Raw genomic sequence first — 27,880 nt, forward strand, 5'->3', positions numbered from 1 at the left:
TGGGGGCTTACATTCTACAGATACATTGTATATTATTATTATTTATATAGCTCCATTGATTCCATGGTGCTGTACATGAGAAGGGGTTACATACCAGATACAGATATCACTTACAGTAACTAACAATGATAGACGGGTACAGAGGGAGGAGGACCCTGCCCCTGCGGGCTTACATTCTACAGATACATTGTATATTATTATTATTTATATAGCGCCATTGATTCCATGGTGCTGTACATGAGAAGGGGTTACATACCAGATACAGATATCACTTACAATAAAGAACTAACAATGATAGACGGGTACAGAGGCAGGAGGACCCTGCCTCTGCAGGCTTACATTCTACAGATACATTGTATATTATTATTAATTATATAGTGCCATTGATTCCATGGTGCTGTACATGAGAAGGGGTTACATACCAGATACAGATATCACTTACAGTAAAGAACTAACAATGATAGACGGGTACAGAGGGAGGAGGACCCTGCCCCTGGGGGCTTACATTCTACAGATACATTGTATATTATTATTATTTATATAGCTCCATTGATTCCATGGTGCTGTACATGAGAAGAGGTTACATACCAGATACAGATATCACTTACAGTAACTAACAATGATAGACAAGTACAGAGGGAGGAGGACCCTGCCCCTGCGGGCTTACATTCTACAGATACATTGTATATTATTATTATTTATATAGCGCCATTGATGCCATGGTGCTGTACATGAGAAGGGGTTACATACCAGATACAGATATCACTTACAGTAAAGAACTAACAGTGATAGACGGGTACAGAGGGAGGAGGACCCTGCCCCTGGGGGCTTACAGTCTACAGATACATTGTATATTATTATTATTTATATAGCGCCATTGATTCCATGGTGCTGTACATGAGAATGGGTTACATACCAGATACAGATATCACTTACAGTAAAGAACTTACAATGATAGATGGGTACAGAGGGAGGAGGACCCTGCCCCTGGGGGCTTACATTCTACAGATACATTGTATATTAATATTATTTATATAGCACCATTGATTCCATGGTGCTGTACATGAGAAGGGGTTACATACCAGATACAGATATCACTTACAGTAAAGAACTAACAATGATAGACGGGTACAGAGGGAGGAGGACCCTGCCCCTGCGGGCTTACATTCTACAGATACATTGTATATTATTATTATTTATATAGCGCCATTGATTCCATGGTGCTGTACATGAGAAGGGGTTACATACCAGATACAGATATCACTTACAGTAAAGAACTAACAATGATAGACGGGTACAGAGGGAGGAGGACCCTGCCCCTGCGGGCTTACATTCTACAGATACATTGTATATTATTATTATTTATATAGCTCCATTGATTCCATGGTGTTGTACATGAGAAGGGGTTACATACCAGATACAGATATCACTTACAGTAAAGAACTAACAATGATAGACGGGTACAGAGGGAGGAGGACCCTGCCCCTGCGGGCTTACATTCTACAGATACATTGTATATTATTATTATTTATATAGCTCCATTGATGCCATGGTGCTGTACATGAGAAGAGGTTACATACCAGATACAGATATCACTTACAGTAAACTAATAATGATAGATGGGTACAGAGGGAGGAGGACCCTGCCCCTGCGGGCTTACATTCTACAGATACATTGTATATTATTATTATTTATATAGTGCCATTGATTCCATGGTGCTGTACATGAGAAGGGGTTACATACCAGATACAGATATCACTTACAGTAAACTAACAATGATAGACGGGTACAGAGGGAGGAGGACCCTGCCCCTGGGGGCTTACATTCTACAGATACATTGTATATTATTATTATTTATATAGCACCATTGATTCCATGGTGCTGTACATGAGAAGGGGTTACATAACAGATACAGATATCACTTACAGTACAGAACTAACAATGATAGACGGGTACAGAGGGAGGAGGACCCTGTCCTTATGTGCTTACATTCTACAGATACATTGTATATTATTATTATTTATATAGCGCCATTGATTCCATGGTGCTGTACATGAGAAGGGGTTACATACCAGATACAGATATCACTTACAGTAAAGAACTTACAATGATAGATGGGTACAGAGGGAGGAGAACCCTGCCCCTGGGGGCTTACATTCTACAGATACATTGTATATTAATATTATTTATATAGCACCATTGATTCCATGGTGCTGTACATGAGAAGGGGTTACATACCAGATACAGATATCACTTACAGTAAAGAACTAACAATGATAGACGGGTACAGAGGGAGGAGGACCCTGCCCCTGGGGGCTTACATTCTACAGATACATTGTATATTATTATTATTTATATAGCTCCATTGATTCCATGGTGCTGTACATGAGAAGGGGTTACATACCAGATACAGATATCACTTACAGTAACTAACAATGATAGACGGGTACAGAGGGAGGAGGACCCTGCCCCTGCGGGCTTACATTCTACAGATACATTGTATATTATTATTATTTATATAGCGCCATTGATTCCATGGTGCTGTACATGAGAAGGGGTTACATACCAGATACAGATATCACTTACAATAAAGAACTAACAATGATAGACGGGTACAGAGGCAGGAGGACCCTGCCCCTGCAGGCTTACATTCTACAGATACATTGTATATTATTATTAATTATATAGTGCCATTGATTCCATGGTGCTGTACATGAGAAGGGGTTACATACCAGATACAGATATCACTTACAGTAAAGAACTAACAATGATAGACGGGTACAGAGGGAGGAGGACCCTGCCCCTGGGGGCTTACATTCTACAGATACATTGTATATTATTATTATTTATATAGCTCCATTGATTCCATGGTGCTGTACATGAGAAGAGGTTACATACCAGATACAGATATCACTTACAGTAAACTAATAATGATAGATGGGTACAGAGGGAGGAGGACCCTGCCCCTGCGGGCTTACATTCTACAGATACATTGTATATTATTATTATTTATATAGTGCCATTGATTCCATGGTGCTGTACATGAGAAGGGGTTACATACCAGATACAGATATCACTTACAGTAAACTAACAATGATAGACGGGTACAGAGGGAGGAGGACCCTGCCCCTGGGGGCTTACATTCTACAGATACATTGTATATTATTATTATTTATATAGCACCATTGATTCCATGGTGCTGTACATGAGAAGGGGTTACATAACAGATACAGATATCACTTACAGTACAGAACTAACAATGATAGACGGGTACAGAGGGAGGAGGACCCTGTCCTTATGTGCTTACATTCTACAGATACATTGTATATTATTATTATTTATATAGCGCCATTGATTCCATGGTGCTGTACATGAGAAGGGGTTACATACCAGATACAGATATCACTGACAGTAAAGAACTTACAATGATAGATGGGTACAGAGGGAGGAGAACCCTGCCCCTGGGGGCTTACATTCTACAGATACATTGTATATTAATATTATTTATATAGCACCATTGATTCCATGGTGCTGTACATGAGAAGGGGTTACATACCAGATACAGATATCACTTACAGTAAAGAACTAACAATGATAGACGGGTACAGAGGGAGGAGGACCCTGCCCCTGCGGGCTTACATTCTACAGATACATTGTATATTATTATTATTTATATTGCGCCATTGATTCCATGGTGCTGTACATGAGAAGGGGTTACATACCAGATACAGATATCACTTACAGTAAAGAACTAACAATGATAGACGGGTACAGAGGGAGGAGAACCCTGCCCCTGGGGGCTTACATTCTACAGATACATTGTATATTATTATTATTTATATAGCTCCATTGATTCCATGGTGCTGTACATGAGAAGGGGTTACATACCAGATACAGATATCACTTACAGTAACTAACAATGATAGACGGGTACAGAGGGAGGAGTACCCTGCCCCTGCGGGCTTACATTCTACAGATACATTGTATATTATTATTATTTATATAGCGCCATTGATTCCATGGTGCTGTACATGAGAAGGGGTTACATACCAGATACAGATATCACTTACAATAAAGAACTAACAATGATAGACGGGTACAGAGGCAGGAGGACCCTGCCTCTGCAGGCTTACATTCTACAGATACATTGTATATTATTATTAATTATATAGTGCCATTGATTCCATGGTGCTGTACATGAGAAGGGGTTACATACCAGATACAGATATCACTTACAGTAAAGAACTAACAATGATAGACGGGTACAGAGGGAGGAGGACCCTGCCCCTGGGGGCTTACATTCTACAGATACATTGTATATTATTATTATTTATATAGCTCCATTGATTCCATGGTGCTGTACATGAGAAGAGGTTACATACCAGATACAGATATCACTTACAGTAACTAACAATGATAGACAAGTACAGAGGGAGGAGGACCCTGCCCCTGCGGGCTTACATTCTACAGATACATTGTATATTATTATTATTTATATAGCGCCATTGATGCCATGGTGCTGTACATGAGAAGGGGTTACATACCAGATACAGATATCACTTACAGTAAAGAACTAACAGTGATAGACGGGTACAGAGGGAGGAGGACCCTGCCCCTGGGGGCTTACAGTCTACAGATACATTGTATATTATTATTATTTATATAGCGCCATTGATTCCATGGTGCTGTACATGAGAATGGGTTACATACCAGATACAGATATCACTTACAGTAAAGAACTTACAATGATAGATGGGTACAGAGGGAGGAGGACCCTGCCCCTGGGGGCTTACATTCTACAGATACATTGTATATTAATATTATTTATATAGCACCATTGATTCCATGGTGCTGTACATGAGAAGGGGTTACATACCAGATACAGATATCACTTACAGTAAAGAACTAACAATGATAGACGGGTACAGAGGGAGGAGGACCCTGCCCCTGCGGGCTTACATTCTACAGATACATTGTATATTATTATTATTTATATAGCGCCATTGATTCCATGGTGCTGTACATGAGAAGCGGTTACATACCAGATACAGATATCACTTACAGTAAAGAACTAACAATGATAGACGGGTACAGAGGGAGGAGGACCCTGCCCCTGGGGGCTTACATTCTACAGATACATTGTATATTATTATTATTTATATAGCTCCATTGATTCCATGGTGCTGTACATGAGAAGAGGTTACATACCAGATACAGATATCACTTACAGTAAAGAACTAACAGTGATAGACGGGTACAGAGGGAGGAGGACCCTGCCCCTGGGGGCTTACATTCTACAGATACATTGTATATTATTATTATTTATATAGCTCCATTGATTCCATGGTGCTGTACATGAGAAGGGGTTACATACCAGATACAGATATCACTTACAGTAAAGAACTAACAATGATAGACGGGTACAGAGCGAGGAGGACCCTGCCCCTGGGGGCTTACATTCTACAGATACATTGTATATTATTATTATTTATATAGTGCCATTGATTCCATGGTGCTGTACATGAGAAGGGGTTACATACCAGATACAGATATCACTTACAGTAAAGAACTTACAATGATAGATGGGTACAGAGGGAGGAGGACCCTGCCCCTGGGGGCTTACATTCTACAGATACATTGTATATTAATATTATTTATATAGCACCATTGATTCCATGGTGCTGTACATGAGAAGGGGTTACATACCAGATACAGATATCACTTACAGTAAAGAACTAACAATGATAGACGGGTACAGAGGGAGGAGGACCCTGCCCCTGCGGGCTTACATTCTACAGATACATTGTATATTATTATTATTTATATAGCGCCATTGATTCCATGGTGCTGTACATGAGAAGGGGTTACATACCAGATACAGATATCACTTACAGTAAAGAACTAACAATGATAGATGGGTACAGAGGGAGGAGGACCCTGCCCCTGGGGGCTTACATTCTACAGATACATTGTTTATTATTATTATTTATATAGCTCCATTGATTCCATGGTGCTGTACATGAGAAGAGGTTACATACCAGATACAGATATCACTTACAGTAACTAACAATGATAGACAAGTACAGAGGGAGGAGGACCCTGCCCCTGCGGGCTTACATTCTTCAGATACATTGTATATTATTATTATTCATATAGCGCCATTGATGCCATGGTGCTGTACATGAGAAGGGGTTACATACCAGATACAGATATCACTTACAGTAAAGAACTAACAGTGATAGACGGGTACAGAGGGAGGAGGACCCTGCCCCTGGGGGCTTACATTCTACAGATACATTGTATATTATTATTATTTATATAGCGCCATTGATTCCATGGTGCTGTACATGAGAAGGGGTTACATACCAGATACAGATATAACTTACAGTAAAGAACTAACAATGATAGACGGGTACAGACGGAGGAGGACCCTGCCCCTGGAGGCTTACATTCTACAGATACATTGTATATTATTATTATTTATATAGTGCCATTGATTCCATGGTGCTGTACATGAGAAGGGGTTACATACCAGATACAGATATCACTTACAGTAACTAACAATGATAGACGGGTACAGAGGGAGGAGGACCCTGCCCCTGCGGGCTTACATTCTACAGATACATTGTATATTATTATTATTTATATAGCGCCATTGATTCCATGGTGCTGTACATGAGAAGGGGTTACATACCAGATACAGATATCACTTACAATAAAGAACTAACAATGATAGACGGGTACAGAGGGAGGAGGACCCTGCCCCTGCAGGCTTACATTCTACAGATACATTGTATATTATTATTAATTATATAGCGCCATTGATTCCATGGTGCTGTACATGAGAAGGGGTTACATACCAGATATAGATATCACTTACAGTAAAGAACTAACAATGATAGACAGGTACAGAGGGAGGAGGACCCTGCCCCTGCGGGCTTACATTCTACAGATACATTGTATATTATTATTATTTATATAGCGCCATTGATTCCATGGTGCTGTACATGAGAAGGGGTTACATACCAGATACAGATATCACTTACAGTAAAGAACTAACAATGATAGACAGGTACAGAGGGAGGAGAACCCTGTCCTTGCGGGCTTACATTCTACAGTATGGTGGGGAAGGAGACAGTAGTTTGGGGGGGTTGCAGCAGCTCTGTTGGTGGTGAGGCGGCAGCTCTGGTGGTGGTGATACGGCAGCGGAGTCATTGCAGGTTGTAAGACTTCTTGAAGAGATGGGTTTTCAGGTTTCTTCTGAAGAATCAGCTTGTGGAGCATAATCAGACGTGTTGAGGCACAGAATTCCAGAAGATGGAGGATATTCGGGAGAAGTCTTGGAGTCGATTAGGTGAGGAATGAATAATTGTGGAGGAGAGGAGGTGGTCTTGGGAAGACTGGAGATTACTTGAGGGAATATATCGGGAGCTAAGTTTGGAGATGTACAGAGGAGAGAGGTTAGTTTGTGGATGACTTTGTAGGTCAGTGTTAGTAGTGTGAACTGGATACGCTGGGGAATGGGAGCCAGTGAAGGGATTTGCAAAGGGGGGTAGCAGAGGAGGAGAGAGATGAACTAGTTCGGGCAGCAGAGTTAAGAACAGATTGGAGAGGTGCAGCAGTGTTAGCAGGTAGGCCACAGAGGAGGATGTTGCAGTAGTCGAGATTCGGTTTAGGAGATTGAGGATTGAGGAAATGACAGATTCTGGAAATATTTTTGAGCTGCAGGTGACAGGAGGTGGCGAGGGCTTGGATGTTTGGTTTGAAGGACAGAGCAGAGTCGAGGGTTACGCCGAGGCAGAAGATTTCTGATACAGGGGAAAGAGTGATGTCATTTATTGTGATGGATAGATCAGATAGGGAAGTTATGCAAGATGGGGAAAAGATGATGAGTTCCGATTTGTCCACATTGAGTTTGAGGAAGCGAGAGGAGAAGGAGGATATGGCTGATGGGCACGCTGAGATTCTAGACAGCAAAGAGGTGACGTCTGGGCCAGAGAGGTAGATCTGAGTGTCATCAGCGTACAGGTGGTACTGGAATCCATGGGACTTTATGAACTGTCCCAAGCCAAGGGTATAGATGGATAAGAGTAGGGGTCCTAGGATGGAGCCTTGAGGGACTCCAACAGAGAGAGGGCGGAATGAGGAGGTAGTGTGGGAGTGGGAGACGCTAAATGTGCGGTTGGAAAGGTATGAGGAGATCCAGGATAAGGCAAGGTCTTTGACACCAAAGGAAGAGAGAATCTGTAGTAGGAGGCAGTGGTCAACTGTGTCGAAGGCAGAGAACAGGTCTAGAAGGAGGAGTATATAGAATTGTCGGTTAGGTTTGGCTGTAAGTCATTAGTAATTTTGGTAAGGGCAGGAAGCCAGATTGTTGGTCATCGAAGAGAGAGTTAGATAAGAAGTGAGAGGAAAGTTCAGCGTGAACATGTTGCTCAAGGAGTTTGGAGGCGAATGGGAGCAGCGATATGGGATGATAGCTGGACAAAGCGGTTGGGTCAAGGGATGGCTTTTTGATGATGGGCGTGATTGTGGCATGTTTGAAAGCAGAGGGGAAGGTACCAGATTTTTGTGATAGGTTGAAAAGATGATTTAGGGATGGGATGAGTGTGGGGTTGAGGTTGGGGAGGAGGTGGGATGGGATGGGGTCAAGTGCATAAGTGGTGAGGGGTGATTTGGAGAGGAGGCAGGTAAGCTCTCCTTCAGTGATGTTGGAGAGGGAGGTTATGGGTGAAGGGCAATAGTCTGGAAAACAAAGTGGTTGTGGTGGACAATGAAGTCTTGCCTTGTTTGGTCAAGCTTGTTTTTGAAGTGTGTGGCAAAGTCCTCAGCAGGGATGAGGGAGGTCGGAGGGGCAGTGGAGGGCAGAGGAGGGAGTTAACAGTGTTGAATAGCTGTTTGGGGTTGTAGGATAAGGAAGATATGAGAGTTGTGAAGTAGGCCTCTTTAATGGTGGTGACGGCTGATTTGAATGCGAGTGTTGCTTGTTTGAATGCAGTGACGTCATCTTGTGAATTTGTTTTCTTCCAACGCCGCTCTGCAACCCTGGACGCTTGCCAAAGCTTTTTAGGGAGATTATTGTGCCAGGGTTGTCTACTGATACGTTGCACTCTGCCATGCACGGAGAGGCGACCGAGTCAATAGCTGATGTGAGAGTGGCATTGTAGAAAGCAGTGTCGCTGTCTGTGTCGTGGAGTGAGGATATGGATGTCAGTGGTAGAATAGAGTCAGAGAGTGTGTGAGTGTCTAGATGTGCAAGGTTTCTGCGAGGGTGTGATAGTTGTTGGACATGTGTGACAGGTGAGGAAGACAAGGATGAGAAAGTGAGTAGATGGTGGTCAGATAGAGGGCAGGGAGATTGAGAGGTTAGATAGGGAGCAGAGTCGGGTGAAGATAAGGTCCAGTGTATTCCCATCTGTGTGGGTGGCTTTGGAGGACCACTGAATAAGTCCAAAAGATGAAGTAAGTGACAGGAGTTTGGATGCTGTTGACTGGCAAGTGTCAGTGGGGATGTTGAAATCGCCCATGATGATTGTGGGAATGTCAGCAGAGAGAAAGTAAGGAAGCCAGGAGGAGAATCGGAAGTTGAGGAGCAGGTCGGCAGATGAGGTTCAGGTGGGGAGTTAAGAAGGAAGGAGAGATGCTTATTTGGTTTGAGGATACTGGGGTTTGGGGGTAGCTAAGAAGAGTGAGGATTAGTGGAGCAAAAACTGTAAGGGCATAATGAAAGTGTGAGGGAGAATAGAGAAGCTAAGTACATTTAATAGGTAGTTACTCATACCTTCTGGTCACTTCTGGCATATTTCTGCTGGTTACTCAAGAGACAGACCATATCCATAGTCATTAATATGGAGTCTCTCCATATAACGGCTCTCGCTATTCTGGGAAGGATTTACACAAGATTTTTGATTTTATTTGTGGGATTCAGAGCTCAGACCCTGATGTTAGGGGGAGGCCAGGCTCACAGTTGTCCTTCTGATTTTTCCCAAAGGTGTTGGATGAGGTTAGGGTCCGCGTTCTGTGCGTCAGGTCATGTTCTTCCACACCAAGTTGCCTAACCATGAATTTATGATGAACTTTGCTTTGTTCACTTGCCACAGTCATATGGAACAGAAATCGGCCCATCACAGAATTTCGTAGCTATAACTTGTAATGTTATATTTTTCTCGCACAGTAAAAAATGTGATTATGGCTCGCGGCTGTCTGCCAGATTAGTGCTTCATCACCAAGACTAGCAAACAGCTAGGAAGGGCAGGTCTTCAGATGGTGACTTTTATGAGTAGCCTCACACATCTGGGTGTGCGTTTACTGGCCTTGTGGTTGGAGAGATAAGTACTAAACTGGACATAGGATGATGCTGCCAGACAGAGGGCGTGCTTACAGCAGGATGCGTTCACATAGCAGGAGTGCTTGATGTAAGATTATCAAATGATATGGTGGGAATCCCTGGATGTAAGTATTCTGCCTCGGTGTTATTTCTGTGGGGAAGCTTTGGCTGTCATTATACCGTTAATGGGAGCTCTGGATGTCACTACTGTGAAGGAGGGGGTTCTCTGGAGGGGCCAGAAGACAGCGGAGTCTGGTTTCACGTATTCCTGCACTGGTTAGAAGCACTTCACCATTGTATTAAACGGTACAGGATTTTTCCTTGCTAGAAATGCAAGGGTTATTCTGTTCTGTTGAAAGCCCCTGGAGATTTCCTGCTTAGATGGCCTCAGCTGTTCAGTGCTGGCCACTCCACTCTGCTATATATGCTGGCATCTGGCACTCAGGTATTGGCAGTGTTAGTTCATACTGCCTGGCTTTGGAGTTGGAGGTGTAGTTCATGATTGGAGGTGGCGTTTGGAGATTTGTTCAGAAGACTGTTGCTTGGTGTTTGTCTGTGTGCACATCCTCGTCCTCTCCTATTTGGTTTCTTCTTCCTATAGCTCCCCAGTTTTCCACTCCGTTGTTTTGTGAGTGCATTTTGTATGATTGGTATTTTCATTTATCCCTGTCCTTTTTCCCTTATTTGTCTGGCTAGGGTATTCCTATACACTTCAGCTTCCCACCTCCCTGGGTAAGGAAGGGGACAGATAAGGGTTGATAGATCCCGGCGTCTTCACCATCAGAAGTAATCTGGAGGACATGGATAGACTAGGGCGTCCCCTAGCTTGAGTGATAGGGAAGAAGCCCCTTTGACCCGGGATATCCTGCAACAGTGCCTTGACAGTCATTTGCTTTTTGGCTCCTTTGAATTAAAGTGGTTTGAAAGCATAATAAGGTCAAACTTGAAGGAGTTGGGATTTTTTTCCACCCACTTCCTATATAACAATGTAAAATCTACAAGAAGACTAAGAAAATAAAATGAAAGAACATGTAGAAAATATACATATACAATATTTTCTTAAAAATACCAAATAAATATTTTCCAGTAATTTAAAAAAAAAATAAAGTGTGACTAAGTGTGAAGGTGGAAAAAATATATTTAAAAAAATCACAATTATAAAAAATTATTTTGTACTCATAAATATTATTATTAATGTTGAGCGAACATGCTCGACACTGCTCGGTACTTGCCCGAGCATCACGCTACTCGGGATATTCGGCGAGCACCGAGCATTTCCGGGTTACTCGGGCGGGAGCTCGGGTCTCCGCCCTGCACGTTTGGCGCTCTTTACAGAGCCAATGAACATGCAGGGATTGCCAGCCAGTCACTGTAATGCCGCAGCCATGTTGTTTGTGGGCATTACAGTGATTGGCTGGCCGCACAGCGTCACCTCGAGTATTTAAAACCGGGCGCCGCCATCTTGGACACAGTCGCTCCGGATCAGACAGTGTAGGGACAGCGCTGCTGATTTAGGGAGAGATATATCCTGCAAAATAGTTAGTGTAGGGTCTGTAAAGGCTGCAAGATCAAACAAACAGCCCTTCTCAGGACTAATATCCATCCCAGATACCAGGCAGGCAGGCTGTATAGGAGATGCAGTGGTTATACCAGCAAACGCTGCATTACAGTCCTGTGTGCTCCTGTTGCTGAAATTGCTGGACTTAGCTCCAGGTCTCGGGGGCCAGGAAAAATCCTTTTTTTTTCATCTAAATCCTCTTTTTTTTTTTCCTCTTCACACTGTACAAATACCCGTCTTATTAACCTTTTGGTGTCCCCCCCCTTCCCCCCACCCTAAAAAAAGTGTGTCTGTGACAGTTTAGACACAAATATATCTGTTTAAAATAGTCTGGTGCTGGCCAGAGAAATAGAAGTGTGGTTTTGCAGTTCCACAGTTCAAACCTCTGTATTATCCACTTTTGGGCCATTTTTACCTAAAAAAAAAAAGTTTGAGTGTTTCGCTCACTGTTCAGCGGCAAATATATCTATTTAAAAAAGTCTGGTATACACCAGTAAATTATAACTGTGGTTTTGCCGTTCCACAGTAAAAAATCTCTATTATCCATCTTTTGGTATTTTTTCCGTAAAGAAAAACTGTAATAGTGTCTCCCTGATTGTTCAGATTGTTTAAAAGAGTCGGGTGTAGGCCAGAGAAATAGAACTGTGATTTTCCTCTTCCACGGTTCTAATCTACTCTTTATTACCCTTTTTCCATTGATAGTGCGAGTGTAAGCTATTTTACTTCATTTACAATGGGCAAGCCGTGTGGCAAAGGACGTGGAACTGGACGTTCTGGTGATGGTTCGTGCAGAGGACGGGGCCGTGGCCAAGGTGAAAATGTGCCACAACCAACAGCCACATCTTCTTTCTCCCCCTTCTTGACCGAATTACTAGGGAAGCACAGAACAACACCAGTATTGCGACCTGATCAGTGTGAACAGGTTATTAATTGGATAGCAGATAATCCTTCCAGTTACCTGGGCACCACCACCTCCGGTCTGTCTTCCACACGGTCAAATGTTAGTAGCCATGAGTCTCGACCGCATACTCCTCCTCACCCTGATGCTCCTTCCTCCCACCATGCCGAGTGTCGTCAGACAGCAACTGATCCCACACTTGGACACTCTGAAGAGCTGTTCACTGGTCCATTTCCAGATTTGTGCCCCTCGCCTGCTCCGCTTGAAGTGGTGGAAGAGGAGATCCCATGTAGCGATGCCCAAATATTTGAACCGCCACGGCCACAGGAAGTCGACGCTGGCAGTTTGTCACAAGAGGTGGACGATGACGAGACACAATTGCCAGGAAGTGAGGAGGAGGATCGTGGTGCGCAAGTGGAAGAGGAGGAGGTGGTGGATGAGCTAGTAACTGACCCAACGTGGCAGGAGGACATGCAGAGCGAGGCCAGCAGCACACAGGGTGAGGGAGGCAGAGTACCCCAACAGGCAGGAAGAAGCAGTGTGGTGGCCGCACACAGAAGGCAGGCAACAGTTCCCCATAACACCAACACGAGGGACGTTGTCAGTACAACCTGTAGGTCTTCCAGAGTCTGGAATTTTTTTAAAGACTCTGCTGATAACCCCAAAAAGACCATTTGTACCACCTGCCATGCCAGCATCAGCAGGGGTGACAAAACTACCAGCCTTACCACCACCAGCATGATCAGGCACATGGCAGCAAAGCACCCGACTTTGTGGGGTGAACCCCAGGGTCCACGACCAGTGTCAGCGGGTGTCACCACTGCTTCTTCCGCTGTTGTGCGTGCAATAGAACCCCCTGTTGTGTGTGCAAGGCAATCCCCTGTCCATACTGCATGCAAAGATGCCCCCTCCTCTCAGTCTTCACTTGTTATGTCAGTTTCTCAAGGAACAGCATCAATGTCCACGTCCCATCGCAGCGTTCAATTGTCCATATCCCAGACATTTGAACGAAAGCGGAAATTCGCAGCCAACGCCCCACAGGCCACAGTCCTAAATTCACACATTTCACGACTGCTTGCTTTGGAAATGCTGCCTTTTAGGCTGGTGGAGACGGAATCCTTCCGCAACTTTATGGCGGTGGCCGTCCCTCGGTACTCTGTCCCCAGCCGACACTAGTTTGCCCGGTGTGCAATCCCCGCACTACACAAGCACGTGTCCCAAAACATCTGCCGTGCCCTCAACAACGCAGTTACTGGGAGAGTCCACCTGACAACGGACACGTGGACAAGTGCTTGTGGCCAGGGACGGTACATCTCCCTGACGGCACACTGGGTAAACATAGTGGAAGCCAGGACCCAGTCGGACCTTGGGACGGAACACATCCTCCCCACACCGAGGATTGCGGGCCCTATGTCAGTCAGAGTTGCCCCCACAGTGTACAGCTCCTGAGCATCATCCTCCTCCTCCTTGTCATGTTCAGCCTCCATCTCAGATATCACCACATCAGTTACAAGCTGGAAGCACTGCAGTACTGCCTCCGCCAAGCGGCAACAGGCTGTGCTGAAACTCATAAGCTTAGGTGATAAACCTCACACTGCTTGTGAGTTGTGGACAGCTGTGAAAGAGCAGGCAGATCGGTGGCTGAGACCGCTGAACCTACATCCAGGCATGGTCGTGTGTGACAATGGCCGTAACCTGGTGGCAGCTCTGAGGCGAGATCACACACGTACCATGCCTGGCTCATGTGCTTAACCTCGTGGTTCAGCCATTTCTTAAATCGTACCCCGAGTTGCCAGATCTGCTCGTCAAAGTACGCCGCCTGTCAGCTCATTTTCGCAAGTCGGCTACAGCTTCCGCCGCCCTTTCTGTGTTGCAGCAGCGTTTGCAGTTTCCGGCACACCGACTGGTGTGTGATGTCCCCACACGTTGGAACTCTACCCTCCACATGTTGCAAAGGATTTGTGAGCAGAAGAGAGCAGTTGTGGAGTACCAGCTGCAACAAGGCCGTCGATATTCAGGTCAGACTCTACACATAAGACCTCAGGAGTGGACCTGGATGTCTGACATATGTACCATCTTGACAAACTTTGAGGAGTCCACCAAGATGGTGAGTGGCGATGACGCCATCATTAGCGTCAGCATTCCACTTGTCTGTCTTTTGCAATGCTCTCCTCAGAGAAATAAAGAGGAGGAATTGCATCCAGAGTATGATGAGATGAATCAAGAAGCTGTAGCGGGCTATTACACACAGCCCAGCCTCATCTCATTCCAACGTGCATTGGGGGACAATGAGGGAGAGGAGGAGGAGGAAGAACAAGAGCTGGTATCATGCGCTGTAGACGTTAGTACCTCTACAACTGTCATACGGTCGGTTCAGCGTGGCTGGCCTGAGGACAGGGGGGAGGAGGAGGAGAGCATGGTCAGTCGTCATCTTGGTGAGGACACGCAAGTCTTGCCCGTTACCAGTCTGGCACGCATGACTGACTTTACGTTACGCTGCCTTAACCGTGACCCTCGCGTTGTCAAAATGTTGCGTGACAGTCTTTACTGGTTGGTGACACTTTTAGACCCCCGCTACAAGGAGAACTTTCACTCTCTTATTCCTGAGGTGGAGAGGTCTACAAAAATGGGGCAGTACCAGAAGGCCCTTGCTGCAGAACTGTTAAAAAAATTCCCATCTGAACACGCTAGCGGCGGAGGTCACAGTTCGTTGCCCAACCAAGGCGTACATGCGAGAGAGACGCAACTCCAATCCAGCAGAGGCAGGGGAACACTGTCAACGTTCTGGGACAGTTTTCTGAGACCCACCCAGCTTACAGGCCCTGAGGCGCGGGGTACTCTCACAAGGAGTGGAACGTTCCAAAAGATGCCTTTTAATTTTTGGGTATCCAAGCTGGACACTTGGAATGAACTCGCTCTGTACGCCTTGGAGGTCCTGGCCTGCCGCTAGCGTGTTATCGGAGCGTGTTTTTAGTGCCGATGGGGGAATTATAACTGATAAGTGCACTCGCCTGTCAACTTACAATGCTGATAAGCTGACCCTTATCAAAATGAACAAGGGCTGGATTGGGCCAAACTTCTCATCACCACCAAATGACAGCAGAGTAACATAAAGTCAAATCCACTGTGTTATTTTGGGAGGTGTATTCACATGCACCTCTTCACACCCACACATGGGTATACGCTTCCTCATTTCGGCTGTTTTATGTTCTTCCCCTTATCCTCAGCCTCCACCACCACTATACCACCAGGGTGACCGTGGTCCGTGTTGCCATTATTGAAAGTTCCTCCGTCCTTATTTTTGGCAGCTTTTGCTTGGAAGGCATAAGCAAAGACTATGGGAGACCCACTCCCCAATAATGGGAATAATATTTTTAAGATGCTGTACTGTATGGCTCTTGTAAGGGTCATTAAAACCGTCTTGTTAAGCTACTGCGACCTCCACCACTTTTCCAAGGGGCATTAAAACCATCTTGTTAAGCTACTGTGACCTCCACGTCTATTCCGAGGGGCATTAAAACAGTCTTGTTAAGCTACTGCGACCTCCACCACTTTTCCAAGGGGCATTAAAAGCGTCTTGTTAAGCTACTGTGACCTCCACGTCTCTTCCAAGGTGCATTAAAGCCAACTTGTTAAGCTACTGCGACCTCCACCACTTTTCCAAGGGTCATTGAAACCGTCTTGGTAAGCTACTGTGACCTCCACCACTTTTCCAAGGGGCATTAAAAGCGTCTTGTTAAACCACTTTGAACTCCACAGCTCTTCCAAGGGTCATTAAAAGCGTCTTGATAAGCTACTGCGACCTCCACCACTTTTCCAAGGGGCATTAAAACCGTCTTGTTAAGCTACTGTGACTTCCACGTCTCTTCCGAGGGGCATTAAAACAGTCTTGTTAAGCTACTGTGACCTCCACGTCTCTTCCGAGGGACATTAAAACTGTCTAGTTAAGCTACTGCGACCTCCACCACTTTTCCAAGGGGCATTAAAACCATCTTGTTAAGCTACTGTGACCTCCACCACTTTTCCAAGGGGCATTAAAACCGTCTTGTTAAGCTACTGTGACCTCCACCACTTTTCCAAGGGGCATTAAAACCGTCTTGTTAAGCTACTGTGACCTCCACGTGTTTTCCGAGGGGCATTAAAACAGTCTTGTTAAGCTACTGTAACCTCCACGTTTCTTCCAAGGGGCATTAAAACCGTCTTGTTAAGCTACTGTGACCTCCATCACTTTTCCAAGGGGCATTAAAACAGTCTTGTTAAGCTACTGTGACCTCCACAACTTTTCCAAGGGGCATTAAAACCGTCTTTTTAAGCTACTGCGACCTCCACCACTTTTCCAAGGGGCATTAAAAGCGACTTGTTAAGCTACTGCGACCACCACGTCTCTTCCGAGGGGCATTAAAACCGTCTTGTTAAGCTACTGCGACCTCCACCATTTTTCCAAGGGGCATTAAAGCAGTCTTGTTAAGCTACTGTGACCTCCACGTCTCTTCCAAGGGGCATTAAAACCGTCTTGTTAAGCTACTGCGACCACCACGTCTCTTCCGAGGGGCATTAAAACTGTCTTGTTAAGCTACTGTGACCTACACCACTTTTCCAAGGGGCAATAAAACCGTCTTGTTAAGCTACTGCGACCTCCACCACTTTTCCAAGGGGCATTAAAACCGTCTTGTTAAGCTACTGTGACCTCCACGTCTCTTCAAAGGGCATTGCATTTCCTCCTAATTTTAGTCAGCTTTTGCTTTCCAATGCAAAGGCGAAAACTAAGGGAGACCCACTCCCCAATAATGGGTAGAAGGTTTTTAGTACGCTGTTATCCGCGTCTGTTTTAAGGGGCATTGCAGTTCCTCATAATTTTTGGAAAGCCTTCCATTCACTGCTTAGGCCAACAATGTACAGGAGACCCAGTTGCTATAAATGGAAAAAACGGTTTAGTTAAGGCCCTCTGACCTCCTTGTCACTTCCAAGGGGCATTGGAGTGCCTCGAAATTTTTGGTAGGCATTGCACTCACTGTATGCCCTATGACTGTGTAGCCGCTCCTTTTGGTACAGAAACATATCCTACAAGACATGTGTGGTTGACTGGCCTGATATTGATGTGAATGGTCCCTGTTCCTCCTGCTCTTTCTCCTTTGCCACCACCTCATCCATCATTTATCACCTGAAGCTTTGTTTTAACGGGAGTCATAGAACTGGGATAGTAGCAGGAAAACATCCAGCAATCCTCGGAGGAGGTAGGATATGCACCAGAACGCTGACCACCTCAGGCCTAGCTGCTACTACATACATGCGCTTGCATTCCAAGAAAACAAAGCATATGCTAACTTCTATCATCATCATCATACTCCTCACCTTGGCACTCTCAACTCCCCTGATGGAGAAGCCAGGGCCCACTGGAGGAGTCTGGTTCTCTGGTGGGCTCGTCCAATGCTGCCCTAAAGCAGGCGAGGCTAAGAAAAGTGTGGTGGAAGGTGACAGGAGAAATCAGGGCGGCTGGGGACCGTTTATGGACACCCGGCCGCGGGGCGGCTGGGGACTGAGTGTGGATACCTCGCTGCCGAAGCAGCCATGAGGTAGTGGCCAGCTTCGGCCTCCTCCAAACTAAAAGGCCCCATTTCAAGTGCAAGCTAGCAGTATGGTATTGCAGTCTGCGGGTGGGTGGGTGGTTGGCTGCAAATTTGCGCTTGCATTGCAAGGAATGGGGGAGGTACAATTGAACACTGCCCTGGGGCAAGGACTTGCACGGGGATAGTTGCAAGTCTGCATCTTCTGATGCGGCAAGGATCACTTCTGATGGGCACACTTTTAGGCAGTGACCTGGGAGTCAGAGATGCTTCCAGGGGTCTTCCCCATGCTGTTCCCATGTCTTTTCAGCTTTGTATGCATGTGTCACACAGCACATGGCAGGTAAGGTTGTAAAATGTTAAAATGACATTTCCCGGTGAATGCATTTGTCACGGTTGAAAGCAATACGAAAGTGCAAAAACGCATAAAAAATGCTACTTGTGAACATAGCCCAAGGTGTGGAGGAGTATTTTTGTTTTTGGTTATTTATTTTACCTTATACACAAGTCTTTACCATGGAAAGGAAGTTCCTTAACATATTTCACAGGAAAAAAGTTTCAGTTTAGTTTTTGAACGTTTTATTGTGAGCCCGTAAAAGTGGCTTAATACCTCTGACCACGTTGTTGACAGCAGTGACCTGGGGGTCAGAAATGCTTCCTGGGGCAATCCCCATGCTGTCCCCATGTCATTTCAGCACTGTCACTATCGTTTTGGGCACTTTTTAGTTAATTATTTTTTCCCTAAAATAGTTTTTATTGTGTAAAAGCGTCAAAACATAAAAACACTATATACCGTATATACTCGAGTATAAGGTATAAGCCAACCCGAGTATAAATCGAGGTACCTAATTTTACCACAAAAAAACTGGGAAAACGTATTGACTCGATTATAAGCCTAGGGTGGGAAATGCAGCAGCTACTGGTAAATTTACCCAATCTTGGTAAGTATTTCTCCCTTTTCCCCAATACTGTTATGTATGGCACCTTCATCTCCAATCCTGGTATGCATGGCACCCCTCATCCCCAATCCTGGTATGCATGGCACCCCTCATCCCCAATCCTGGTATGCATGGCACCCCTCATCCCCAATCCTGGTGACTGCCTCTTGAAGCTCATCAAGAGAATGCCAAGAGTGTGCAAAGCAGTCATCAAAGCAAAAGGTGGCTACTTTGAAGAACCTAGAATATAAGACATATTTTCAGTTGGTTCACACTTTTTTGTTAAGTATATAATTCCACATGTGTTAATTCATAGTTTTGATGCCTTCAGTGTAAATGTATAATTTTCATAGTAATGAAAATACAGAAAAATCTTTAAATGAGAAGGTGTGTCCAAACTTTTGGTCTGTACTGTGTATATATAATGCATTGTGAAAGTATTTGGCCCCCTTGAACGTTTCTACCTTTTGCCACATTTCTGGCTTCAAACATAAAGATATAAAATTCTTTTTTTTTGGGAAGAATCAACAACAAGTGGCACAATCGTTAAGTGGAACAAAATTTATTAGATATTTTAAACTTTTTTAACAAATTAAAAACTGAACAGTGGGGCATGCAATATTATTCGGCCCCCTTGAGTTAATACTTTGTAGTGCCACCTTTTGCTGCGATTACAGCTGAAAGTCGCTTGGGGTATGTCTCTATCAGTTTTGCACATCGAGAGGCTGAAATTCTTGCCCATTCTTCCTTGCAAAACAGCTCGAGCTCAGTGAGGTTGGATGGAGGGCGTTTGTGAACAGCAGTTTTCTGCTCTTTCCACAGATTATCGATTGGGTTCAAGTCTGGACTTTGACTTGGCCATTCTAACACCTGGATACGTTTATTTTTAAGCCATTCCATTGTAGATTTTGCTTTATTTGGGATAATTTTCTTGTTGAAATATAAATCTCCGTCCCAGTCTCAGGTCTTTTGCAGACTCCAACAGGTTTTCTTCCAGAATGGTTCTGTATTTGGCTCCGTCCATCTTCCCATCAATTTTAACCATCTTCCCTGTCCCTGCTGAAGAAAAGCAGGCCCAAACCATGATGCTGCCACCACCATGTTTGACAGTGGGGATGGTGTTTTGAGGGTGATGAGCTGTGTTGCTTTTACGTCAAACATATCGTTTTGCATTGTGGCCAAAAAGTTTGATTTTGGTTTCATCTGACCAGAGCACCTTATTCCACATGTTTGGTCTCCCAGGTGGCTTGTGGCAAACTTCAAACGAGACTTTTTATGGATATCTTTGAGAAATGGCTTTCTTCTTGCCACTCTTCTGTAAAGGCCAGATTTGTGGAGTGTACGACTGATTGTTGTCCTATGGACAGACTCTCCCACCTCAGCTGTAGATCTCTGCAGTTCATCCAGAGTGATCATGGGCCTTTTGGCTGCATCTCTGATCAGTCTTCTCCTTGTTGGAGATGAAAGTTTAGAGGGATGGCCAGGTCTTGGTAGATTTGCAGTGGTCTGATACTCCTTCCATTTCCATATGATCGCTTGCACAGTGCTCCTTGAGATGTTTAAAACGTGGGAAATCTTTTTTGTGTCCAAATCCCGCTTTAAACTTCACCACAACAGTATCTCGGAGCTGCCTGGTGTGTTCTTTGGTCTTCATGATGCTTCATGAGACTATCACAGAGCAGGTGCATTTATACGGAGACTTGATTACACACAGGTGGATTCTCTTTACCAGTCATTTAGGACAACATTGGATCATTCAGAGATCCTCACTGAACTTCTGCACTGAAAGTAAACGGGCTGAATAATATTGCATGCCCCACTTTTCAGGTTTTAATTTGTTTAAAAAGTTTAAAATATCCAATAAATTTCATTCCACTTCACGATTGTGTCCCACTTGTTGTTGATTCTTCCCCCAAAAAATTAGAATTTTATATCTTTATGTTTGAAGCCAGAAATGTGGCAAAAGGTAGAAAAGTTCAAGGGGGGCCAAATACTTTCACAAGGCACTGTATATATATATAATATATATAAATCTGAATATTCCGCTTGTCATGTTAGTATCTTATTTTATGTTTTTATATTTGTATGTGTAATGTTTGTGATATGTATTATAATAATGGTTTTATTTTGGATGCATACATGTCCATCACGGTGACTTCATGTACTGGTGAACAGGTGGCAAATTAATGTCCCTCATTAACTATGTTTATATGTCGGTCAGCGAGACCATGGTTAAGACTTAAACGTCGAAACGCGTAGGTCCTGATCCTTGTAGTGCACCATATGGACAATTGGTGTGGAGCAATGTTTTAATGGGCACAATAAAAGCTATGTTTAATTTTAAGAAACTAGCCTGATACGCTGGATCATCCTTTCCTTTTTTTCTCATCTGAAATATATATATACACGTGTGTTGTAATCAGATGTGTTCATAATAGATGTTCACTGTGCGGTGCCCAATATCCGGTCTAGTAGTGAAAGCAGTCGTGGCCTCGTCCTTCAATCATCAGTCAGTTGTGTGACGATTGGAAGCAGAGGTTTGTTTGTGACATTTTCTATGCTTGCGTTGGCTCATAAGGGTCTTCACCATAGATTCTGTAATAAGCCGGGCTGTCATTGAGCCAAAGCAATGTTTCTGTCAGGGTGCAGATGGGATCTCTTCATATTGGCCCTCTCCAATGTTCAGTTGAATGCTGGGGTGGAGCAGGGCACCGCTCGCTCCCGCACCGCCCGTCACTCTTAAACGCCACTTCAGGCCGGCAGCCTACAAGGCCCTGGGACCTCGGCACAAGTGGTGCAGGTCTCCACATTATACATATTGTCCCTGATGAATAAACATTGAATTAGTGAGCATAATATATAGCCTGTTACACAGTAGGTCATGTATTCAGTCTCTGTGTCTCCCATAGATGGGTTCAAGAGGAGAAATCCACCAGAGAGATGTCCTCTGTATTCCCTGGACTGTCCAGAGGAGAATCACAACATCCCGGAGGATCATCAGGTAGATGACGCTGAAGTCCCCACAACATCTGACCATGAAGTGATTGGACCTTAGCTCATCTTACATTGTTCTTTTTAGGGTGAAGATCTGATGGATATTAAGGTTGCGGTTATACATGGAGCACAAGAGGCGACCGCAATATGGGCCGATCAGCAGGGTGAGGAGGGGAGACTGACATGTCTGTTCTGTGGTCACCTACTACTACTCCCATCATCTCATCATCACATGACCCAATCTATTCTGTCACTGTGTGTTTCCTACAGATGAATCCCGGAGGAGAAATCCACCAGAGAGATGTCCCCGTCCTCTGTATCCCCAGGACTGTCCAGAGGAGAATCACAACATCCCGGAGGATCATCAGGTAGACGGCGCTGAGCCCTGTACTGGATCTGTATATGGGGAGACATTTTTGTACTTGCAGTCATATATGTGGTCATTTGGTGATTTCTCATGTTTATTCACTATATTGTACTGAATTGTTATATCTGATGTATCAGGGGGAAGATCTCACCAATGTTAAAGCAGAGGTAGATGCAGAAGAGAGGGTGAGGCTCGGTCAGCCCTGTAGGAGTGAAGCGGAGAGCATTTTATCAGCTGTCACTACAGGTATGTAATAATGAATTTATAAGTTCAGAGTTCTCTTGGCGAAGTTCCACCTAAGACCTACAATATGGAGGTCTTATCTTTTCGGAGGTAAACTTATTCTCTGCACAGTCCATGGAGCCAATTCTCTGTGCACTCGGCATGATGGGGCCGACTTAAGCGCCGAGTCAACTAACTTCTTAAGTCAATTAACTTCTTCTTTGTATGATGGAGCTGTCACTTACATTTGTGGATTACACAGTGACCGGTGGTCACAGACAATGATTTCTGGAAGTTTTCCTGAGCTCAGGTAGGGATTTGTACCGCTAAATCTTGCCTGTATTTAGTGCAGTGCGGCCTGAGGACCCGAAGATCACGAGCCTCCAATACTGACCTTCGGCCTTGTCCCTTCTCCACAATCTCTGAATCCTTTGATTATATTATGTGCTGAAGCTGGAGGATATTCAAAGTATTTCCAATTTTATGTTGAGGAACATTTTTTGGAATTGTTCCACAATTTTTAGACGTCGTCGATCACAGATCGGTGACATCTAACCATCTTTGCTTCTCTAACATGCGAATACAGTCGTGACTTGAAAATTGACCTTTCCGCTATTTTCCATTAGTGCCACTTGCATTTTCAGCCCTTTATTAACCCGTCCTGACTTTTTTGCGCCATGTCGCTGCCGTTAATTTCTAAATGAGAACGGAGAAATGTCCAAGATTCAACTTCCGATCTGTGTTCTGCTGTGAATGAAATGTGGCGACAAGATTTAAAATCATTGCTTTCTTGTTTTCTTTACATTTTACACAATATCCCAACTTTTTTGGATTTGGGGTTGTATATAGTGCGAGTGATCGGATGATCACGGGTTCAGATTCCCTAGAGGAGCCCAAAAAATGTTTTTCAAAATATTAAGTAATAAGTTTAAATTATCATCTGTTTCCCAATTCGAAAACACAGAAATAATCAATTTACATTATTAATAATAATAATAATAATAATAGAATTCACAATGCTTCAAGCTAATATTAAATAGAATATTAATCAATATTCTAACTTTTTTTAATATATAGTAAAATCACCTGCAGGTATTCAGGTACAGCCTGCTCCATCCATTTAAATGACGCTGTCTGAGATTTAACCACTTAGATGCCACTGTCAATAACAGCGATCAAAGCTAGCCTTGATCACCTCTGATCTTGAGATAGCTGCCAGTTGTATAAGGTAGCTGGAAATCGTACACGTGCAGAGCAGGCTCAGCTCCTGAGCCTCCTCCGTATGCCCACACTTGCTATTGGATGCCTATATACATAACATTTTGTAGAGCAGGGGTGGGGGAACCTTTTTTCTGCTATGGGCCATTTAGATATTTATACAGTCCTTCTGGGGCCGTAGAAATGGCGCTCACAAAGTATGTACTGGCGCTAGGGTGAGGATGTAATCTTTCATTGCACGCTCCTCAGCCTACAGTAGTAAACACTGCGTGCATGTGTGCTCACAAAGAAGAAATTCAAGGGCCGGCAAAATACAGCTACCGACCCAAGCACTTTGGTCCCCGGGAATCTGCCCAGGGGCTGGAGAATGGGTCATCGAGAGCCGTAAATGGCCCAAAGGCCTGAGGTTCCCCACCCCTGTACAGGGTTAAGCAGAGGGGAATCTTCTTCCCAACAGACAGAAGTTAAAATAGTTCTTTCTTTCTCACTGGGATAGTTCAGGTGTTTCTCTCCCTTTTGTGGATAGTTCAGGTGTTTCTCTCCCTTTTGTGGATAGTTCAGGTGTTTCTCTACCTTTTGTGGTTAGTTCAGGTGTTTCTCTCCCTTTTGTGGATAGTTCAGGTGTTTCTCTCCCTTTTGTGGATAGTTCAGGTGTTTCTCTACCTTTTGTGGTTAGTTCAGGTGTTTCTCTCCCTTTTGTGGATAGTTCAGGTGTGTCTCTCCCTTTTGTGGATAGTTCAGGTCTTTCTCTCCCTTTTGTGGATAGTTCAGGTGTTTCTCTCCCTTTTGTGGATAGTTCAGGTGTTTCCCTTTTGTGGATAGTTCAGGTGTTTCTCTCCCTTTTGTGGATAGTTCAGGTGTTTCCCTTTTGTGGATAATTCAGTTGTTTCTCTCCCTTTTGTGGATAGTTCAGGTGTTTCTCTCCCCTTTGTGGCTAGTTCAGGTGTTTCTCTCCCTTTTGTGGCTAGTTCAGGTGTTTCTCTCCCTTTTGTGGCTAGTTCAGGTGTTTCTCTCCCTTTTGTGGCTAGTTCAGGTGTTTCTCTCCCCTTTGTGGATAGTTCAGGTGTTTCTCTCCCTTTTCTGGCTAGTTCAGGTGTTTCTCTCCCTTTTGTGGCTAGTTCAGGTGTTTCTCTCCCTTTTGTGGCTAGTTCAGGTGTTTCCTTTTTGTGGATAGTTCAGGTGTTTCCCTTTTGTGGATAGTTGAGGTGTTTCTCTCCCTTTTGTGGATAGTTCAGGTGTTTCTCTCCCTTTTGTGGCTAGTTCAGGTGTTTCTCTCCCTTTTGTGGCTAGTTCAGGTGTTTCTCTCCCCTTTGTGGATAGTTCAGGTGTTTCTCTCCCTTTTGTGGCTAGTTCAGGTGTTTCTCTCCCTTTTGTGGCTAGTTCAGGTGTTTCTCTCCCTTTTGTGGCTAGTTCAGGTGTTTCTCTCCCTTTTGTGGATCTTTCAGGTGTTTCTCTCCCTTTTGTGGATCGTTCAGGTGTTTCTCTCCCTTTTGTGGATCGTTCAGGTGTTTCTCTCCCTTTTGTGGATAGTTCAGGTGTTTCTCTCCCTTTTGTGGATAGTTCAGGTGTTTCCCTTTTGTGGATAGTTCAGGTGTTTCTCTCCCTTTTGTGGATAGTTCAGGTGTTTCTCTCCCTTTTGTGGATAGTTCAGTTGTTTCTCTCCCTTTTGTGGATAGTTCAGGTGTTTCTCTCGCTTTTGTGTCTCTCTTTTCTTTCTTCTCTTTTCCTCATTCTCCCTCTCCTCCATCTCCACTAGCCATGGGAAGGCAAGCCCCTATATGCCAGTTCTCCCCCTACAATAATTTCAAAGAGGCTAAAAAAAGATTTGAAACAAAGTGCCAGAGTGATTCTAGTAACTCCATATTGCCAAAATAGGTCCCGGTTTCCACTCTACAGCTCTTAAAATGGCCCAATGGTATCTCCGACAACGTTAATGCTCCGAAGTCCAGAAGCAAATCGACTTTGGCTGACGAGCCTGGAGTTGATAGGCAGTTGGACTTTCCGACGCGCTACTTAATACCAAAGAGTAGAGAGCAGAGTATTTCATTTATCATGTAGTGTAGAAGAGTAGAAGACTTTCCTGTCTTCTTTGGAGCAGAGATTCAGACCTTTGCTATAAGCTACATCTGATCGTCCTCCATGCCTTTCTGGACAAGAAATTGGCTGATCACGCTAAGATTTTTTAAAGCTAATTTGTGTCGTAAAATCTAGTGTTAATGCTAGAGGTGAGCAAATAATTTCCAGTGGAATTGAATTCTAAAACGTCTCACAAAAGGACATGAATCAAAAAAAAAAATCACAGAAATAGAAACAACCTTATTAACACCAGGTCAGGTTACCAATGCAGTAGCCGGATGCAGTAGACTCCCATGATAATGGCGGGGGCTGCACAGGTGCCAAATACTGATGAAACGACCTCTCACAAACCTGACAATTCGTGGAGGGGGTGGCCGCCTGATATTAAAAGTGCACACATGGAATTGTATTCTACATGTATTTTACAACATCCTTCATTAGCCAAAATATGGATTTTGTTTTTTCAATTTGCTTGCGGATTTAGGCATATTTTTGTTGAACCATATTTTTTTTTCCCATAACCATTAAAGGCCATCAAAATGCTAAAAAAAAAAATCCTTTTACTCTACCGCTCAACTCTCCTGCCCCTCCACGTCACCTGTCCAGTACTCGCCACATCTTCAGGTCGCCTCCACTCACTTTAAAACCCCCAGGATTCTGCGCAATCGAGTGAAGATTTACAACGTCACGATGTCACAACGAACGCCGTGACCTTACGCGCTCATGTGCAGAACCTTCCTGGGCCACATCAAAGCCGGAAGTCCACGGCCAGTGTGAGAGGCCTAGGGATTTCAGAGCGAGCGTCTGCAATCTGAAGATGCGGCCAGGACCTGACGGATGACGGTAAGGAGCGAAAGGGCGAGAGATGTGAGCTGTGAGTAGAAGTATATTTTTCTTCTTTTTTTACATGAGGAGAGACCCCAGAGCATAATGAGAAACCTTAAATACGTGGAGAATAATGTCTCCGCGATCAAATTTCCCAGGATTGGCTCATCTTTAGTTGACGCCCATTAATATTCAAACTTTTCCTATGATTAATATTCATTATTAAAGGTTTAGAAATAATGATTTTCCTATTGCTAGATGGGTTGAAGAAATATTATCTTTTTTTTTTGTCAAAACCTCTTAAAAAGTCTGGTGGATAAAATCATTCCGCGGCCAAAACCCTTCTCTTCTTCAAGATTGTGATGACGTTCCACTGCCAACATGGCTTGGTTCCTCCATCTGTCTTTTCAAAATACTTATAAATCTGCTGGATTTCATACTTTAGATGTATGATCACGTGATAAAAACAAGATGCTTCAGAATAAAATGTCAAGATTCTCATCCAGTTTCCAGAAAAGAAGTCTCCTTCTGTTACGGGGAAACCTCCCTGTGAAAGTCAGATATCTTCTAATCCTGGCGGTGCCATTATGGAGGATTTCTAATCAGTAATTAGGTTTTCCCTTAGCCTCCGTGATAGCAGAGGATTTCCTTGTCTTATAATGTTATCTAATGTTTTTCTTATTAATGAATGGTATTAGTTATTTTTTTTAACATGTATTTAAATGTCTTTTTCTGCAGTAACAATTGAGCTAGAAAAGTCGGAGAGTCAATGTATCATGTCTTCCTATCATCTGATTTTCGTAAAGTATTAATTCTGCTGAAATTAGATTTTTTTTTTTTTCTCGAGGGAACCCCAGTCCACACCAGCAAAAGGAATCACTTATACTTTTCCT

At 44.0% G+C, this 27,880-nt stretch overlaps 2 protein-coding genes across 12 annotated transcripts in view; one reads left to right on the forward strand and one right to left on the reverse strand.

Moving 5' to 3' along the window:
• The window catches only part of LOC141272912 (uncharacterized), a 267,987-nt gene that overhangs the window by 156,746 nt on the left and 83,361 nt on the right, over positions 1-27,880 (reverse strand). The gene's annotated exons all lie outside the window — the stretch shown is intronic.
• The window catches only part of LOC141272833 (uncharacterized), a 150,262-nt gene that overhangs the window by 118,868 nt on the left and 3,514 nt on the right, over positions 1-27,880 (forward strand). For 6 of the 7 annotated variants that reach the window (XM_073683919.1, XM_073683928.1, XM_073683949.1 and 3 more), the window contains 4 exons: positions 22,195-22,286; positions 22,365-22,443; positions 22,550-22,647; positions 22,784-22,892. In XM_073683919.1, coding sequence (XP_073540020.1) covers positions 22,195-22,286; positions 22,365-22,443; positions 22,550-22,647; positions 22,784-22,892 — 378 coding nt within the window. Of the gene's footprint in view, positions 1-21,706; positions 21,823-22,194; positions 22,287-22,364; positions 22,444-22,549; positions 22,648-22,783; positions 22,893-27,880 lie in introns of those variants that run through there. The other variant, XM_073683972.1, reaches the window with a different exon arrangement.

Source organism: Phyllobates terribilis, unplaced genomic scaffold (assembly GCF_046119375.1).
Source record: "Phyllobates terribilis strain yellow unplaced genomic scaffold, ASM4611937v1 Scaffold_1__5_contigs__length_1240528914, whole genome shotgun sequence".
Classification (NCBI taxonomy): Eukaryota; Metazoa; Chordata; class Amphibia; order Anura; family Dendrobatidae; genus Phyllobates; species Phyllobates terribilis.